This window comes from Protopterus annectens, chromosome 4.part0 (assembly GCF_019279795.1).
Source record: "Protopterus annectens isolate FY-2018-M chromosome 4.part0, PAN1.0, whole genome shotgun sequence".
NCBI lineage: Eukaryota > Metazoa > Chordata > Ceratodontiformes > Protopteridae > Protopterus > Protopterus annectens.
Window position 1 is genome coordinate 1,764,741,300 of NC_056733.1, and position 20,283 is coordinate 1,764,761,582.

General features: G+C 37.0%; 1 protein-coding gene across 1 annotated transcript in view; it reads right to left on the minus strand.

The window, feature by feature from the left end:
- The window catches only part of UBE2D2 (ubiquitin conjugating enzyme E2 D2), a gene marked incomplete in the record, with an annotated part of 575,544 nt that extends 569,741 nt beyond the window's left edge, over window positions 1-5,803 (minus strand). Inside the window, 1 exon segment of the mRNA XM_044069476.1 lies at window positions 5,406-5,803. Within this exon segment, the coding sequence (XP_043925411.1) occupies window positions 5,406-5,429 (24 nt within the window).
- Window positions 5,804-20,283: the final 14,480 nt, after the last annotated feature.

Sequence of the window (20,283 nt, forward strand, 5' to 3'; positions counted from 1 at the left end):
CTCCTGGTGAGGAACCTCGGCGGTCTCTCCAACTGCTGCATGTGCTTTGCGAAGTACATGCCGAACAGGCACTGTACTCAATAATTGGCCTTGTAAGGCATGAATACAGAGATGTTAGAATCTCTTTGTCCCCAAATGAGATACCCTTACTTATGAGGTGGGCCATGTAGAAAGCTTTCCATACAACAGAAGCAACACTGTTGTGAAAAGTCAGGTTGCTATCAACCTGGGTGCGCAAATCCTTCACTACTGATTGCGTTCTTAGGACGTTGTTATTAATGTGATATGAGGAGACATCACTTTCTCCAAAGGGGATGATTATGCATTGCTTGGTATTCAGCTTCAGGCTAGGTTTGTGTCAAACAGTTTTTTGTTGCACAGTCTGTACTGATATTAGAGATGCTAAATTACAGTAGGATACAGCACAGCAGCCTGAAAATTTTAAATACACACAAAAGCTTTCAAAAGTCTACCATAGCTAACTACAATGCAAAGCAAAACCACAAGAGATAAAATGGAGCGAGACAAGGCCCCAGATAATATCAGTAACCAAAGGTAAATAATTTAAACCAAGGTGTTCACAGGACTGAGATGAAGTGGCCAAGGATCAGAGTGATCAAGAAGAGGCAATACAGCCAAACAGTGACTCCTAGAATGAGCTGGGGCAGCCAATTACAATGCCCAGAAAGAGGCAATTCACATGACAATATGAGCAACTACTTCAAAAAGTAAAGTATACTTTGGCATAAGAAAATGCTGGCCTAGGATACATCCTGGGGAAAGTCATCTTTTCAATATTATGCAAGGTTGCAAAGAACAAGTTACGTGAGCTACTACTATAGTGCTGCCTTGTATCAGATGCACTAAACCCAGGGGCTACACAGAAAAACATCCCTCAAAAATGTTTTAAGAGCGTTAAAACTTAAGGAAGGCAACAGCAACACACAAATTTCAGACATACAACAGCTGAGTCTCTCAAAAAAAAAGAAAAATAATAAATCAAAAATAATCAGACAACTGTTTCCTACAGAGATTTTGAAACTATAGGACACACACCTATGGGTGGGTATCTTGCAAGTGCAACTAGAGACTAAAAATTATGCCACTGAAATGGGGAGGGACCAAAGCAGTGTTAAGAGGCACCGAAAAAAGGTAGGCAAGAGGACTAGGTGCACGGTCAGAAATGTTATAAAATTATACAAATGGAGGGCACTGAGGAACCAAAAAAAAAGACTTGTCATTAGGGTTTCATTTATTTAGCAGGTGGTGCGGAATACGGAAATCAGTGGCTACTGGCATTTTACATTGAAACTACACAAAGGTGAAGAAGGACACTAGCTGGTTGTCAGATACCATGGTAGAAAAGGGAGTAGGATTTGAACTTCAACTCTCTCAGAGTTGGTATACACAATTAAAAAAGGGGTTGGAGGAGGTTGAGTCCTGCATAAATATGCTTTAGTATTTTGCAGATATTTCGATCTTTGATGAAATTCAACCTTGTGGGACTGATGCTTTGAAAAGTTGAACAGTTCAATTTCTACAGTCAACTTGGATCTGTGCATAACACTTCTAGGACAAACCCAAAGCGAACGCCTTTAACATGTTCCCAGTGATTCAGATGGATTTTCAGTATGTCAGCAATGCTGATGCAACAGGATATTAAAAATGTATACTCAGACATTATTCACAGACACAAACTAATATGAAGTTACTGTGCAAGTTACATTAGAGCCCATATCTTACTCAAAACTATGAAAGCTCTCTACAACAAGTGTACAAAGCCATTATTACAAACAATCCATTGGCTACTTTCAGGCCCTTACACTATAAACTTTACTATGACAATTTAAGGAAAATTTCTCAGACATGAACTCACTGGGTCACTTGTTATGAGAAAGTCTCCAAATTCAGTTTGGCACCAACTTCCATTACCCAAGAGTGCCTAGTCTATAATAATGTTCAGAGCCAGTCACAGCAAGTAATATTGAAATACCAAATGGAAGTTTATACCATGGATCACACCGAGTTAATCTGGATTTATCAATTGTGTCCAAGAAACTTCTTAAAAATATCCACAGTGGCACTTGTCAACTTAAAAGTAATGCTGCACTGATACTGTGGTGAACAGTGGGGGGAGGGGACTATATAGCCAGAACAAAAGGCAGATAATGTGGCACGGATACTGTGGTGAACAGCAGGGGGACTACAGCCAGAACAAAAGATAATGGCAGAAAAAGAAGGGAGAAAGTGAATTAACACAGTTTACAAAAACACTTACACTTAAGTACACAGCAGTTCAAAGTCAAGGTTAATAGCAACAACAACTGGTAGGTTGTGAATTTACTCCTTGGACTTTTACTAGATCCCAAGGGCAAAAACAAGCACACTTAGGCAAATACCATCTAATCCATATCCCAACAATCATTTAATCAAACAATTGCATGTAACATTTCCCATCAGTCAACCAAAAACATACCAAACTTCAGCCAAACTAAACCAGCCACCCTTCACTGTGACAACCTGTGAGAAATCATTCAGCAAACTTGCTCCTGAAAATTTAAATGTAGTCCCACTGGACAATACTAACAGACAATATGACTTTTTAAGACACTGAAAACTCATGTGTAACAAGATTAGAAATGCAACTGTTCAGAGATCTTGACTAGCTTAACAGACCACCTAGGTTACTCGTACTAAACAAGTATGACAACAGCAGTGTATCCGTGAAGAACATTAATACATTTCTTGATAACATATCCACTATGCACGATTATCTACATTTACTTTAAACTGCAACAGTTAAATTCTGCAGTATTTACATCTATAATGCTTTTTTTTAAGTTTACCTCTGCAAACAAGGACTTCTGACATTTGATTTCATGGCAAATGCCTGAAATTTTTTCTATGTATGTTATGCACCACATGCTGTCCTTGCTATACGACCCAAGTAGTGGCAAGGATAAAAATTTCAAGTGCAAGGTACAGTACACATCAAATTACAAGAAACATTTCATATAAGTTTTTTTTTCATTAGAATCACACCACAGATTTTTTTTTCACATTTCTCAGCAATATGCTCCAGGAAACTGATTGCACTACAATAAGGATCAGTATAAGCGGAATGTATGCAAGTTCAACTCAACACACGATATGAAGTAAATTCATGACTTTCTAATGCTCTACATGCCAATTTTGGACTCCCTAAGCATTACCTATGCACCCATCAGACAAAATGTAGAGATTATACTAAAACTTCTTCAGCATTAGACTATAAAATTATACTCTTGGATCATCCTCCTCAAATACAGGTTATCAACTTTTTTCAAAGCAGACTCATGCTTAAATTAACACGACAGTGGTGTCATATGACTGCAAGTTGTGCCCAACATAAGTGACTGGTCACTAGTATTTCACTTTTGGGACCAACATTCCTACGTTCATGGCATGATCCAGAGTTTCACTTTTTTTTTTTTTTTTTTTTTTTTTTTTTTATTTGCTCGGTCATTCCAACCATTAACCATTACACTCACTCCTCCACGCATTTTACAGATGCAGACATTCGTTACCCAAATAATATGACCAAATCACAGTCTTGCACTTCTTTAGCACTGTACAAAAAGTGTGAAGATCTTCTTTAACTTTACCTTAGAATCTTATGGCTTATGCCATTATTAAAATTATGCAGTAATTATTACCATTATAATATACTACTAAAATTTAAAATCTTCTGAAGTTAAGTACATTCCTACAATCGGCGTGACCTCAGGTAAGCAGCCAACAATGACAGATGCCAAGAAACAACCCAGACAGCCTCCCACCCTCTTATACCTACATCAGCTCAACAGCAGCTCATGTTGGTACTCTTACACTAATTCAGAAATTATTTTTTACAAATGGGTCAGACGCAGAAAGTTAGTGACCAAGCATTATCTCAAATTTAGAAATGGATTTTTGACAACACAGTTCAGCTGCAATCCGTTTTCTGGTGCTCGAGCTACCCAACCTAAAATTATCTGGTAAAAATCAATGCTCCCAAAAGTTCACACAAATTACACACACTTCAGTCAATGTATTTGACATGACAGCTAGGGGATACAGGAAACACACTTTGCATAAGGACACTCCAGGGACCAACATAATTCTAAAGTCACTTGCTATGGACACTTTTTAATCAACTACTATAGCTGGAACAGTGGCACTAGAGATAAATGGATAGTCTTCCAAAACAGACTATATTCAAAGATCCTCCTTTTACAGGCAATGAAAAACTTGTAACCCCTCAACCCCAAAAATCAATCAAGTATTGATTAGGGTATTCAAAAATCTGAAACTATTATCACTTATCTCATAACCTACAACCAAAATTGCAAACAGGCACACAATGAACAATTCCTTTAACTCCCTTTTACATGCAAACCATACCACAAAAGGTGCAACACGACCTCCACTTTTTTTTTTTTTTTTTTTTTTAGATATACCTTTAAGGATTCTACCATTTTAAATAACTTGCCCCTTGAAGTGAATACCATTTTTTAATAACTTGTCCCTTGAAGTGAAATTATGTTTTGGGCAGTAATGCTCAAGAACTGCAAATCTTGCAAAGGTTTGCCAGGGATATAGTTAATAGATAATTGGGTATACAGAGTTCAATCTGTCACGTTGTACTGGGACAGAATATGCTATTATAGTGCAACGGCTGCTTGACAGAATAAAGGGCAAGCACAACATAAAACTTCTGTACAACCGTTCACGTTCTTGAAGGAGGCCTCTACTATGGAATCTACAAAAACTTACGTACCTTAACTTTGACTCCAGCAAAACCTCTTCCTTACTTAAAATTATAAAAACCATCATCCTATCACTAATCTGTAGGACCTCTGTTTCCAACGTCTTTTCAATTGTTGCAGTCTAACTTGCAAAGCAGAAACAAGTCACTGTTATACCACTAAAACAAAACAAGCCAGTCATAACTTCACATCAACAACTGAGTCAATGCCAACGGAAAGTAGTCCAGTCATCAACCTCATCACTCCCTGTTTACCACTTAAATAATACCCATATATAAAAACCGTGCACCAAAAACATTAAAACATAAGTAAAAATGGTATTGTAAGTGCTAACTATATCGTGCGTGTGGCGTGACGGCCTGATTTCTCTCTATTCTCACATAACTGGACAACGTACGTTTTAGTTCCTGGTTCAATGACCCAATTTCTATGTTCCCGAACGTGTACCCACAGTATAACTACATGTGTAATTTCAGCCTCATCAACCATAAAATACAACAACCTTAAATAAAACGTAGCAAAGGCCTTTATTTCCAAAAATAGGCCCACGTCTACCTTCCAGTGCTTAAATCTTTCAAATCTGAAGAAATAAGGGATCATATCATTTTCCACCCTTACCTTATTAATTCTTTTCATTGCCATTGTGTTTAGACTGTGCTATGAAGGGGATAGTAGCTTTGACTTAAAAGCACGGACCGAGTTCAAACTGAAGCCCAGCTCCCCTTAACGTTACCTAACCAAGAAACTGAATCAGCTCCTTCCTGCTGCAGCAACTACTGCATCACCCGTACAGCTTTAATGCCCTAAATGTGGATCCTTCCGCCCAGTGCGCGCATTTTTGGTATCGTATTTCAGCAGTCAAGGTGAGTTGGGTCACAATGCATAATGGTCCTAAGAAAGCACAAAGCAGGTAAAGTATATATGAAGCTGACTGGCAAGAAATTCAAAGGGGCACAGCCTGGTATCATCCACAGCTAGCAACACAAGTTGGAAACGGCGGAGGGATATGAACTGTACCATAAATACATACAGTCTATCGCTAAGGAGGAAAACGCTGGTAAAACCCGTAAACTATCGCGAGTTTGCGTGACTGCAGAGCAGGGTGGTGTGTTTTTTTTTTGTTAGGGGATGGCACGTTTATACTTTGGTCTAAATTATGAACGGGGGGGGCGTATCTTTTATGTAGTGGAATGCATATACTTCTGAGTCATTTATAGTAGTTTCATCTGTAGTATGTTGTATATCAGAAGTATGTAGAACAAATACGTAGTTCTAAAGGCGTTTTAATAAAACATTGCATAAAATTATAGCTCATCAGGATTGGTTTTAGCGTAATGAAACCTGATTTGGTAAGGTACAGTGCTGAAATATATTGTACTTACACCCCCTCAACAAAAAAACCGCCGCAGCAACGCATTTACAGAATAGCGCCATCCTTGATGGTGAAGTTTAATAGGTAAGCATAGACCACTAGTCCATATTTGCTTCAGGGCTTTGCTCTTCCTCTTTCAAAGTCGGTAATTGAAGGAACTGTGGTGGATGATATTCTCATAATGACATCCTCCAAAAAAAAGGAAGTCAGTCTAGTCAGGAAAGCCTTCTATGTGGCGCACCTCATCACAAAATGGTTCTCATCCAGGAAAAAAGAGGTCGTTGTTCCCATCTACTCGACACTCATTAGACCCATTATAGAGTACAAAGCCTCTTTTGGAATGTACCTCACAAGACAGAAGAAGGAAGAAACTGTTGCAAAAGAAAGTAAAATCCCATGAGTGGATGAGCTCCTCGGTCAGCCTAAGTAAGAAGGTGAGATCCCTTATAAGATGCTCCAAAGCTAGGTACAAAAACAAACTCACCATTGATTCTAAGGGCAACCACAAAGCATTCTATAGCTATGTCAAGAATCTTAATGTCAACACCCAGATCTGCTCCGAGTTATGGCACGAAAATGACAGAACCAACTGATATTGCCAACATCCTGGAACATGGAACTCATAAACAAAGACATTGGTAACCTCCAGACTCTGGACTCCACCCAGTTCGGGTTTGTGAAAGGCAGATCATGTCTTCTGAACCTGATCAACTTCTATGAGGCAGTCACCAAAGCCGTAGACGAGGGTAAGGTGGTTCACACAGCCTATCTTGACCTCGCCAAGGCTTTCGACACCATTCCCCATTCTGGAATTATAGCTAAACTCACTAAACTAGGTATAAATCCCTATGTCACAAGATGGGTTGCCAACTGGCTCACTGACAGAACCCACACTGTAAAAGTTGCAAACTCCAAATCTGACTTCAAACCAGTGACAAGTGGAGTACCACGGGGTTCAGTCCAGGGACCTCTCCTGTTTGGTATCTACTTCTCTGAAGTACTGGCTAACACAGAAGGCCTCTGGCTAACGAAGTTCTAAGATGACTGCAAACTAGGAGCCATAGTAGAGTCCCCAAATGATGTGGACATCCTACAGAAGGGCCTTACTGAGACAGATGCTGGTGTCAGAGGAATGGCCTCAAGCTCAATGCCAAAAAGTGCATTGTCATCCGCTTTGGTAAAAACTCTGTACCCATGAACTACTGCATAAACGGCAGTCTACTTAATGCCGAATGTGTGATAAGAGACCTTGGGACCCAAGTGGACAGTAGTCTCTCCTTTGATAATCACATTTCCACAGTAGTCAGAAAATCCTTCTATGTGGCATACCTCATCACAAAAGGGTTCTCATCCAGGAAAAAAGAGGTCATTGTTCCCCTCTACTCAGTACTCATTAGACGTCTCAAAAAAACTCCAGATTTAGTCTGTAGCATATCGCTTACTCTGAGGAGATCTCTGCCTAACATATAAAGCTATGTTAAACCCAGACCTGTTGGACATGCTACACCTAAAGAAATCTCAATTCCTCCAAGCTACATGCTCTAGGGACCTAAACCTTGTCACCACAATAAACAGAACATGCTGGAGGGATAGATTCCTGTCCCAGAGACTTCCTATACTCTGGAACAAGCTACCCATCTATGTCAAGCAAAGTTCCTCATTAGCGCTCTTCGAGAAAAATCTTTATGAGTGGATAGGAAATAGGAAATGCACCCTGGGGATCACTTCTGTGGCTCTGATTGACAGGGGCACAGGAAACTAACTTTCTTGGGTTGGCATAAGCCAGGGAACTTTGTTGGCTAGGCTTACTTAGGCCCTTGGGATGATAGCTTAGTACCAACCTATGAGTATTCATTACCATAGCTCTCAACCTTCCCTTCCTAAGAGGAACACTAGATCTCATAATCATACCTCTCAACCTCTTAGTTCAAGGAATCTGGACAAAGCCTTAAATAATGGTGGGCCAAAGGCCCAGAAAAAGGGATAGATTTTAAACAGTCTTCTTACAAACTGAGAAAGTAGCTAGGATAACATGGTTTGTGTTAAAATGCATTTTCTAAATGATATGAAGTCTGAAAATCAAGTGTATGAAATTTAGTAATTCCATTCCTTACATCATCCAAGTAATTAGCCAGAAAACATAAATTTTATGAGGGACAGACTGAAGTTTTGCAGTGAAAATCTGGACATTCTGCAAAAATGTGTACAGCTGAGAGGGATGTAATCGTAATGTGGGTCAAAGTTATATTGGTGAATTAATATGATTCAGTGCTATTTACTATGGATAACCAATATAAAATCCTAACACTGAATGTGTGAGACTCTTCCAATATGGAAATTTGACGAATATGTACTTTTTAAGACCCCCAAAACAGGAGCGTTCCTCGTAATTAGGTACTCATGAGAGTTATTTTCAGTACAGTTACAGCATTCATGAGATGTATGCTAATTCAGACTTCTCCAATCTCAGAGCATTAAAAATTATAGCAGTGGCCTTCTTAGCAGAGAGTCCTGATGAGGGAATTTTCTTACTTCCCGAAGTAGAAGGTTTTCAGATCCTAAACAGAATATAGTAAGTGATACTGAAGCTACGCTTATTAAGTCATTTATTTAATAATGTATACACCCTTAAGCATGTCTGACTTTATGAATACAGTTCATAAATCTAAGAGGGATAAGGCTTACTAAGAATACAAAAGTCAGTCCAGATGTATGATTCATGTTCTTTTATTTTGTCAAGCATTCTAAAGGCAATGGTACTAACATATATTGCTTTAGTAACCCACAGTGTTGCAGCTTTTTACAACAAACATTTAACTTTAAGTAGGAGAATCACAAGTACGGGAAACAAACAGAATACGTGGATGATTCACTTTATTTAATAACTTATAGCTGGGGTTTATAAATCACCAAGAATATATTATTTCATGTTAAATAAATAAAAACTGAATTCACCTTAGCCTAAAAATGAATCAGAGCTCTGAGCATGTCTGAGCATGTCTAACCAAGTCACACACAGCCTGAAAATGTCTTGCCTTGGGCCATTTTAATGGGATTTCCATCATTCCTCCCTTCCCTGGGGGGGGGGGGGATTCTACTTATTTTAGTTGTATTTAATATGTAGCTCCATTTAGAGCAACACTCCAAAGCTATGGTGCCACCCATTACTGTATTGGAATTGGAATCTCAATTAAAATTGAGACACCAGCTTGCAAAATCTTCCTGGAAGATATAAGTGGGCAACTGTAATCTCCTTCACTGTAATAAACTGATTGCTACATTATAAGTAAGGAAAATGCAATAACTGTAACACAAATGAACACATAAGGCTAACAACTGTTGGGCATAAGGAGGGATCTAGCGTGGACCTAATTAAAGAAGAAAAAGGAAAGGAAAATGGTGTGGGGGGTAAAGAGATCAAGAATGAAAAAAGGAAAGAGAAGGGGAAATTCAGTACCAAGGTCTAAAACTAAACATTTTGATATTAAATTGCTGAACATGTGTATAAAAAATAACTAGGTATTTGTGTAACAGGGAATTGACTAAGGGATCAGTAAATTAAGTATTAGTCATTTCTGAGTCTTTGAGCAAATATAGTGTAAAGGATCCAGGACAATATGACTTGACTGAGTTATTGAAAACCCCTAATCAAGAATTGGCTCAGCTGATGCATTGTTATCAAGACATTTTTGAGAAACATAGAAATGATTGTGGCCAGGTCCCTAACTTTATTCTCAAAGTAAGAGGCAATCCTTAAAAGTCCTTAAAACAATATCCACTCAAGAAAGATGCAGAACAGGCAGTATTAAACACTGTAAAAGCCTTAGAAGCTCAATGATTTGTAAGAAACATACTGGCCTGTGCAAAAGCTTGATGGAAGTTATCATCTTACAATTGATTACAGAAAACTTAAGGTAGTATGCCTGATCTTATTGCTCAGATTCAGGAAAAGATGAACATTTTCTCCACGTTGGATGTAACGGTTTTTGGAGCATTATCTGGATGAAGATTCAGTGGACATTTGCTTTCACTGTAGAAGATCAATAATATACTTGGACAAGAATGCCTCAGAGCTGTCATAATGCTCTAACAAATTTTCCATCAGGTAATGCAGGAAGTCCTGAAACTACTAAAATATTGAGCCTCTGTAGTCCAATATGTAGATAACATCCTTGTAGGTACAGAGACTTAGCAAAGCACTTGAATGCCCTGGAAGAAATCTTCCAGGCAATGAGGCAAGCAGATTAAAACAGCCTAATTAGGGTTAGCTCATGAAGACTTTTGTTACTTTTTTGGGAGATACAGTCAGTGGGGCAGAATAATATTAGTGAGATTAAAATGCAACTGATTAAACAGTTACTACTTCCAACCACTATCAATGGGTTAAGGCAAGCCCTAGGAATCTTTGGATTCTCAAGGGAATAAATACCAGATTACACATGTAAAACAAAACATCTGGCTGACATGTTTAAGGGAAACCAAAAGGAGGATAAGCACCTCAACTCAAATAATAAAATGCTATTAGGTGGGAGGTTGGCATAATGCTTACTTATACACACAAGGTGCAGGGTTTGATTCTCACATCAGGTAATTAGCTAGACAGTTAGCCTAGTACTAACATATGAACTATGAATTACTAGTTTTCTGTAAAGAAAAGCTTTTTTTTTTGCACTTGCTTTGGGTACTCCAGAAAGAGAAAAGGAGTCCATCATACAGTTTAGTCACACTGGGAAAACTATGATGGCTACTCTGCTAAAAAAATGGATCCTGGTATCAGGTCCGGGGTTATTACTTTCAAGCCCTGAGTCCAGTTAAGAAAGGAATGAGAGAATGTGAGAGGCAAGCTGTTATAACAAAATGGTTCACTGAAGTGAAATGCCACAGAATTCAGTGCTTCCAGTTGTACTTCAGACCAAACATACACCAGTTAAATGCATGCTAGAAGGAAACCTAAAAGGTAAGAGTAATGCATGACATGGTAGAATTACTGCAAGCTTTGCAAACAAGGCAGGAGGGATAAGAATAGTGGTCCCTCAGATTAAGAAGAGCTCAGTGCTAGTGGTTGGCGTTGGAAGAAGTTGACCCTAAGGAGTTTCCAAATGACTGATGCCGGAGGTCTTGTCTTTTCTATCTAGGGGAACCTCATGATTGTCCTGACCTGAAAGAAGATGAGGAACTCCTGTGGTCGTGCGTGAAAAAGCACAAATTGATAAGCAGCTAGTTCCAGATATTAGAGCTCAGAAAGGGTTTTTTGTAACAGGATGGATAATTTACAGTTCAGAAACAAGATCAAAAAAGGGAAGTCTCCCAGGAGCATATTCAGCACAAAGAACTGAACTAGACACAGTTAGGCAAGCTCTATTACTGCTCATACCTTTAGACATATCTACAGACTGTGTGTGTGTAATCTGAATGCTAACAGCAACTCTTCCCATATGTTCAAGAAGTGGCTTGATTACAGAAGTGTCTTGATTACAGCTGATGGTAAACCACTCAGCCATCAGGAAGTGTTCTAGAAATAAGGAGCTTGATAAAAGTTGATAACCCTTCTACAGTGAGCATGAATAAGGTCAAAGCACATATCGCAGATGAAATATAAAATGCATAGTCAGGCCAACCAAACAGTAGATCAGCTAGCAAACGAAAGGACTCTTAGTGTTGAACAAACATATTCCAATATGGAATGCTCCACGGTACTGGACATGGGAAGTAAGTGTTATGGAAGGAAAACAAACACAAGAAATGGTGTAGAAGATTTTGAGTAACTATAAAATACCTATGAATTTACCTATAAATCCTTTGCCTTTACATTATACAGCTTACTTTTGTAAAGACCAATGCACAGAGTATGAACATAAAGTAGGGGACAATGTGGGTCAAGTCATTAGAATCAGTGAGGTGAGATGAGATCATACCTAGTGTGTGTCTATATACTAACAGTTTTAGGGACAGATGAAATGAGGTCATTATGGAGGTCAGAATTTACACAAAAAATGCAGAACTTTGGAAGAGAGTTCAGAATTTAAACAAAGTATCCATATGACCCTAAATGAAAAACACACAAAGATAGCTAACAGTTAGGAAGCTTATTAAAAAGTCTGAGAGGAAAATCAAATATTCTTAAAAAGACAAAATCAAGGAATTTAAAGTCATGCAAGGGGATAAATGGACATGGGTTATATTCCTAAAACTGTGGTTAATGTGAGGAGAATTCAAACAGTCCTACACCTACAGTAAAAATAATTGATCCTGAAAAAGGAAAAAAAAATACTACTTGCCTATTAACATAATTTCCCAGGACATGCAGGAAGGGAAAAGCTACAACCAATTTGTTAAGTCTAAATCTAAATGTACTGGTATCACAGCTGTGGAGTGCACAATGTAGGAAAGTGTAACTGTGGAAGTCCATCAAAAAAAGGAAGATGCTAATTCAGTAGTTTGAATAATAAGTGAAAGAATCATTTCAACATGGGGTGTACCTCAGGAGATGCACAGTGATCAGCGTACACACTTCACTAGAAATCTAACAAAGCAAATGTCTTAAACTCAAAGCTCTTGGGAAATTTGAATTAAAAGGGCTAATAGAACCTTAAAGGAGGGATTAAAGGAAACAAGAAATGAAGAAGCACAGAGAGGAAGGAGGACTCAAAGAGGAAGTTTGATTCCCAGGGAGACCCATTCTAGGGATGGTAGGTAGAAGACTGTGCAGATCCCCACCTGAGTAGGTCAACTTGGAGGGGACTTCCACACTGCCAACAGGATGAGTCTCACCTTCATACCTCTGAAATGGAATGACACTATTAGTAACTAAATGACATCAAGTGAACTAGGAGCTGCATTAGAAAACTCATTATGCATATTAACATCAGACATGTTATATAACTAAACCTTTAGTAACTAAACAGAGGGTTGTCAGGCCCCCTTTTTTCTCTCTCTCTCTCTCCCCCTTCCTGATGAAAGATGTCAACATAGATATTGTTAATACATATGAGTAATATGTATATAACTGCAAAATATAATAGTTATGTTGTAATAAGTGTTTTATATATATATATATATATATATATATATATATATATATATATATCCATACATACATACACAACAGATCCTTACATGAAAAAATGTTAGATAGATGACTTACAAAATGGTTAAATTATCTGATGTTTCTTGAAAAGTCTTGGAAATAATGACAATCTTCTTAACCTTCAGCTTCTAGTGTTTATACATACTTTGATCTTATGTGTGTTTCTGGCATATCCATGTATTAGCGGTGCTATTATCATATGTGACATATTCATATAGCTTCAGTTATATTGGACACTCATTCTAATGTATATTTCATGGATTCAGATTTCTTTAGTTGCTTTCATAATCCGTTTCTTTTTTGCTTTTATGCTATATTCTAAGCAGAGATGGATAATTTGTGTCGTTTGGTATTGGAGAGGTGGCAGATGGATGGTTAAGTTAAGTTTTTAACTAAACCAGAAACTTTATGTTTCATTTTGGGTTTTTTAAAGTAGTGCTTAATACATGTTATGCATCCATGATAAATAAGTTTTCAGTAGATTTCAAGTCAACATAGAAGAAAGGTCTTTCAGTTAATAATAACATACACATTATAGTCAATGGCTTATAAATGTTTGTCGTTAAATATTAATGTTTTGAACAATAATGTCAGAAGAGCTGGTTTGCTTAAATATATCAAAATGCATAAAGCCCAGATCATCTTTTTACAGGAAACCCATCTATTAAAAAAAGACCTACAAAAATAGTCATTCAATGGCTATACCATTCTGGCTGATTCATGTTTTAAGACTAAGAGAAGGGGCACTCTTACTCTATGGAAAAATACTTATACTAAGCCAAGAATTATAGATACAATTTCAGATAAAGATGGGATGCTAAGCATGGATATTTTGGAAATCAATAGGAAGTATTATACTTTGACTAATACAAACTGGATACCAGGACTGAGTACTAAATATGTTGACAAATATCTGGACCTGATTACTTTAAATGCAAAAGGAGAAATTAAAGCAACAGGTGATTTTAACTGCCTGTTATCAGGCAACAATATTTCTAAAAATGGTAAAATAAAACTAACATCTTAAGCCAAGAAGCTAAATATTTTACAAACCAGATGAACCTTAAAGATATATATGGTCTAAGAGAACATTATTCCTTATTCTGTACTCACTATTCATATCAGTTTGGTACACAAACAAACATTGATAAGGTCTTTGTATCAAATAATATATACTCTAAAATAAGTGACGTATCTATAATGACTTTTCCACTTTCGGACCATAATGCTATAAACTTTACATTAACTACACATACAGATAATTTAAGATTTTACAGATAATTCCTGCTTACATAACTAAGTTAAATGACTTTAGGGAATGGATAATGAAAGAAATATACATGTTTATGGAAACAAATGATAATGGTGAAGTGACTGATACTATACTATGGGACACCTTTAAAGTTTATATATATGGTAGAATAAAATCTTGGTACCTTAAAAAAAGGAGAAATTGAGACAAAGACCTTTTAGACTTACAAAAAAAATAGACGAGATAAAAATGGATGCAAAACCAAATAACAAAGTAGCACATAACGAAATTACTAAGTTAAATCAAAAATACTTAGAAGTTCTGAATAATAAGGTCACCATAAACTGGGAAAAAATTAAATTGCAATCTTATGCTGTAAATCCCAAATATCTTCATAAAATAGTGGTAAGATCCAAAAAAAAATAAACAATCAAAATCTTATTAATGAGAGTAAATATAAAAGTGATGGTTCATTTAAGAGTACATCTAACTTAATGGGCATATTAGAAGTGTTCAAAAACTACTATAAAGATGTAAATAATAACACATCACTTTTGGAGACAGATAATGTAATAAATACTTTTATTCAAGAAAATATAACTACTAAGGTGTCAATGCATCAAAATAACATATTAAATAAACAAATAACACTAACAGAAGTGAAAGAGCAAATAAAACACATAAAAGATAATAAAGCTCCAGGACTGGATGGAATAATTCCTGAACTATATGATTTTTCCTGAATATATAATAAAAAATGATGAGTGCCTTTACTATTGTTAAGCAAAAATGTATAGCATCCCCATCGTGGAAATACTAAATTATCTCCCCATATTAAAACAAGGTAAGGACCCCAAATCTTGTGATTCATATAGGCCAATTTCATTACTAAACACTGATTATAAAATTTTCATGACAATATTAGCTAATAGGATAAATAAAATATAACCTAATTTAATACATAATGACCAGACAGGGTCCATTTTTCATAGAATAGTACAAGATAACATTATTAAATTAATATCATTAATAGACATAGCATGCAAATACAAAAACAACGATTATCAGCCTAGACACAGAAAAGGCTTTTGATTCTATTGGTTTTATCTACAAAGAATTCTAATTGGTTTTGAATTCTCCACAGATTTTGTCAACTTATTAATGAAAATTTATAGTGGGGCACAAGCTTTTTTGAAAATCGGATCATGTCTATCCTCACCACTAGAAACCCTCAAGGGAACTAGACAAGGTTGTCCTTTGTCACTATTCTTGTTTGCTCTTTCAATGGAACCTTTTGCTACATATATCAGAAACAAGCAAAATATAAAAGGCTTTCAAATTAATAAGGACTATTGTCCTAAGATACAGTTATTTGCTGATGATATGTTGTTAATGTTGGATGATATTGATGGCTCTTTGCATGATGTTATAAATACCTTAAGCAAGTTTGAAAGAATTTCAGGGCTTAACTTTAATCATAATAAATCCAAAACATTACTAATTAACAAAAAGATCAACAAAAACTTAAGAGAGAATAGCCTGTTTAATTGGGAGAATGATGCATTAGATTATTTGGGCATCAGTATGAGAGTACATGGAAATAGTCTGTTAAAATAAACTACAATAATTTAAAATAATCCTCCAATGCTAGTTACGAAAATAAAATTGCCAAAGATTCCAAAGACAACCACAAGGCATTCTATAACTATGTCAAGAATCTAAATGGCAATGCTCAGATCTGCTCTGAGGTACAACAGAATGGCATTAAATATACTGATCCCAAAGATATTGCCAATATCCTGGCAGATCAATTCAGTGCCAACTTCCCCCTCCTCTCACTCCCTAAATGGCCCATCTCAATACTGGAAGATTGCCAAATTCCGGTAATAACGGCCACACAGGTAAAAAAACTCACTCTCCAAAACTAAGAATATAGCATCCATGGGACCAGATGACATCCCTGGCTGTGTACTACATGAACTACAAAATGAACTGGCACCTCACCTAAGTGTCATGTTTAATCATAGCCTCACCTCAGGCTTTGTGCCCACTGAGTGGCACACGGCTACAGTTATCCCACTCTACAAGGTGAGATCCATCTTGGATCCTGGGAACTACCGCCCCATCAGTCTGACAAGCCTGACTGCAAGGCCATGGAACGTATTATCATAGAACTTATAAACAAAGACATTGGCAACCTTCAAACACTGGACCCCACCCAGTTTGGGTTTGTGAAGGGCCGATCTTGTCTGCTGAACCTGACTGACTTCTTGGAATCAATCCAGAGCTGTGGATGAGGGTAAGGCGGTCCACACAGCCTATCTGGACCTTGCCAAGGCCTTTGACACATCCCCCACTCTGGAATCATAGATAGACTTACTAAGCTGGGCATTAATCCCTATGTCATTCGATGGGTTGCCAACTGGCTTACTGACAGAACCCACACTGTAAAAGTAGCCGACTTCAAATCCAGCTCCAGACAAGTGACAAGTGGAGAACCTCAGGGTTCAGTCCTGGGTCCGCTCTTGTTTGGCACCTACTTCTCTGAAGTACAGGGCAATACTAAGCCACTCTGGCTGACAAAGTTTGCAGATTACTGCAAACTGGGAGCCATTATTGAATCCCCAAATTATGTGGATACTCTACAGAAAGGCCTTACAGAAACATATGCTTGGTGCCAGAGCCATGGGCTCAAGCTGAATGCCAGAAAATGTATAGTTACCCCCTTTGGGAAAAAACATGTACCCGTGAATTATCACTTAGTACACTAAACACTGAAAGTGTGATAAAAGACTTAGGGACACAGGTGGACAGTGGTCTCATCTTCGATAAACACATTGCCACAACAGTCAGGAAATCCTTCTATGTGACACACCTCATCACTAAGGGCTTTTCATCCAGAAAAAAAGCAAGTCATTATCCCACTGTACTCATCCCTCACTAGACCCATTATAGAGTACAGTGGCCCATTTGGTATGTACCTCACAAGACATCTGCAACAACTGGAAAGGCCGCAGAAATACCTCACTAAAAGAATCACAGGCCTAAAGCAGATGCCCTACGCTGACCGCCTTAAAAAACTCCAGCTATACTCTGTCGCATATTGTCTACTCCTTTTGGTTTCCCTTAAATCTCTGCTTAACATACAAGGCCATGTCAAACCCAGAGCTGTTGGACATGCTACACTTAAAGAAATCCCAATCCCTCAGTCTCACATGCTCCAGGGATCTAAACCTTGTCATCACAATAAACAAAACATGTTGGAGGAATAGGTTTCTGACCCAGAGACTCCCCAGACTCTGGAATAGACTGCCCATACATGTCAAGCAGAGTGCCCTCTTTGGCCCTCTTCAAAAGGAACCTTGACGATTGGATGGGAGAAAGAAAATTCACTCCGGGGATCACGTCAGTCGCCCTGCTAGACAGGGGTCCAGGGAAGTAAATAGTGTGGGAAGAAATAGCTAGGGAATTGTTATGGCTAGGCTTGTATAGGCCCTAGGGCTGATAGCCTAGTACCAACTTATGAATAGCTACCATTAGTGAACTAATCAAAATATGGGATAAAATGTTTTTCACAATGGAGCATAGGCTCTCTTTAATTAAAATGATAATTTTACCTAAAATTTTGTTTTATATACAGTCATTAATACTACCCCTCCCAAAAACTTATTTAAAAAAATAGATTCCATGCTACTTAAATGTTATGGTTCCCCTTAAAACCTAGAATTGCATATAAATGGCACATTAGAGTTTGGAACAGTAATGGGATAGCATTCCCTAGCTTAGATCTTTATTCCAAATCCGTTATAATTAATGTAATATTACATTGGATCACACCTATCTATATATCTGGCTGGAAAACAATACATGAAATTCATATAACTGATGCCAGAACTATAGAAAATCAGTTTAAGGAACAATATGGAATAAGTAGAGTTCATTGGCTTTTACATGAATTTTGTTTATTTAATAAGAAGTTTGATCATTTTTCTTATGGCATTAATCAAATATTTAATAACTTTAAAATATTATTGATTGAAATTACATTAAACAATTTTTATTTCTTATATTCCCTATAGCATACTCCCCTGATTGCCTAGATTCTTTCAACATCAGTGCGATGCAAAAACTAAAGGAAAATAACTTGATATTCTGGGATCAGTTTATTGAAAATAAGAGTATTAAACCACTAAACTCTCTTATGCAGTTTTGATAATAGGCAAGACAGTTGGTGGTTTATACACTCATTACAGCAGTTTATAGAAAACAAAATGAGAGTATCAATCAATCTAGAGACTGAATCTATACCTAGTTTGATTCAGCTTTTTATTAGGTGTCTTGAAAAGACAGATAATCAAAAATTAAGTATCTCACCTATCTACAAGATACTAAGAGAAGACACTCTAAAGTTTGACTCATATTTTTGGAATTACTATGTAAAGATTAATGGAGAACAAATATCTGATGAATCCAAAAAAAAAACTGTTATTGAATTCTACTTATGGTACCTCTTCTTCATTATATTGGAGATTGTATACATGGAAATTTATGAATAGGAGTTTCTATACTCCACATAAAATAAATCTTATACTCAAAAACAGTGAAAGTAAATGTTGGAAATGTGATGAATTACTAGAGGCCAACTGGGTTCACATGTTCATCGAATGTAGAAATGTTGTTCAATACTGGAAATACTTCAGATATTTTGTAAATGCTTTATGGTCTGATAACTGTCATACTTCTAACTCACTAATCCTATTCAATGTTCCTATACCTAATTTAATACCTAAATCTCAGATTCAGTTACTCTGGTCAATTCTTGCAATTGCCAGAAAAGTTATTACTTTGAACTGGAAAAATAAACAAGATTTGATATTTAAAGATTTTATTAATTTAGCAATAGTTGCTTGTAAAAAAGAACTGCAAACCATTTGTTATAGAACTCATAACATTACTCATATAAAATAGCATGGCAAAAATTGGAAAACCTTTTGAACATATACTGATAACTTGTCATGGATAAAATTGTTTCTCATGGATGAATGTAAATAATGTAAATAGTTTTGTTATTGTTTTATTGTATTTGTTATATGTACATTTGCATACGTTTATAATGAAAACAAAATAAAAATATTTTTGAAAAAAAAAAAGAAATGCACACACACCTTCTGAAGAATGCCATAATGAGGTGCATGCTCAAACCAGAAATATCATAGAATGTGTGCTTTGGCTGTTGAAGTCATGGTTCTAGTGCCTACACACATCTGTGGAAGCTCTGCAGCACAATCCACATACATTTACTGAAATTTTCACTGTATGTACCATGCTACACAACATCATCCTGAAAAAACAGCTTCAGCAGGATCAATAAAGGGAAGAAAAACACACCCCACCACCAATGGTAGGGTCACCATAGCCACATGCAGTTGAGTTACAAGGGAAACCAGCAGCTGCAGTGGGTGTAGCAGAAGTAGGCATGCTCAATATGCCCCCGCATTGGCTAAGTGGCAGCACATAGCACACTCACTCACCACCTAAGGGGCTAAAACCTTCCTCCTATGTGCATACATACAGTAACATTGGTGCCAGACAATGCTCACAACCTTTACCTGCCCATGTAATGGATGTGTACTGCTAGCATCACACAGAGGTAGCTCTGAACTAAAACTGTTGCAACTGCTGGATTTATAAGGTAGGTGATTTGTACAGAAATGACTTTAACATGTGACAGCAGATATTTATGTGACTTGTATGTGTCCACTTTCAAGTAGTAGGCCTCAGGCAG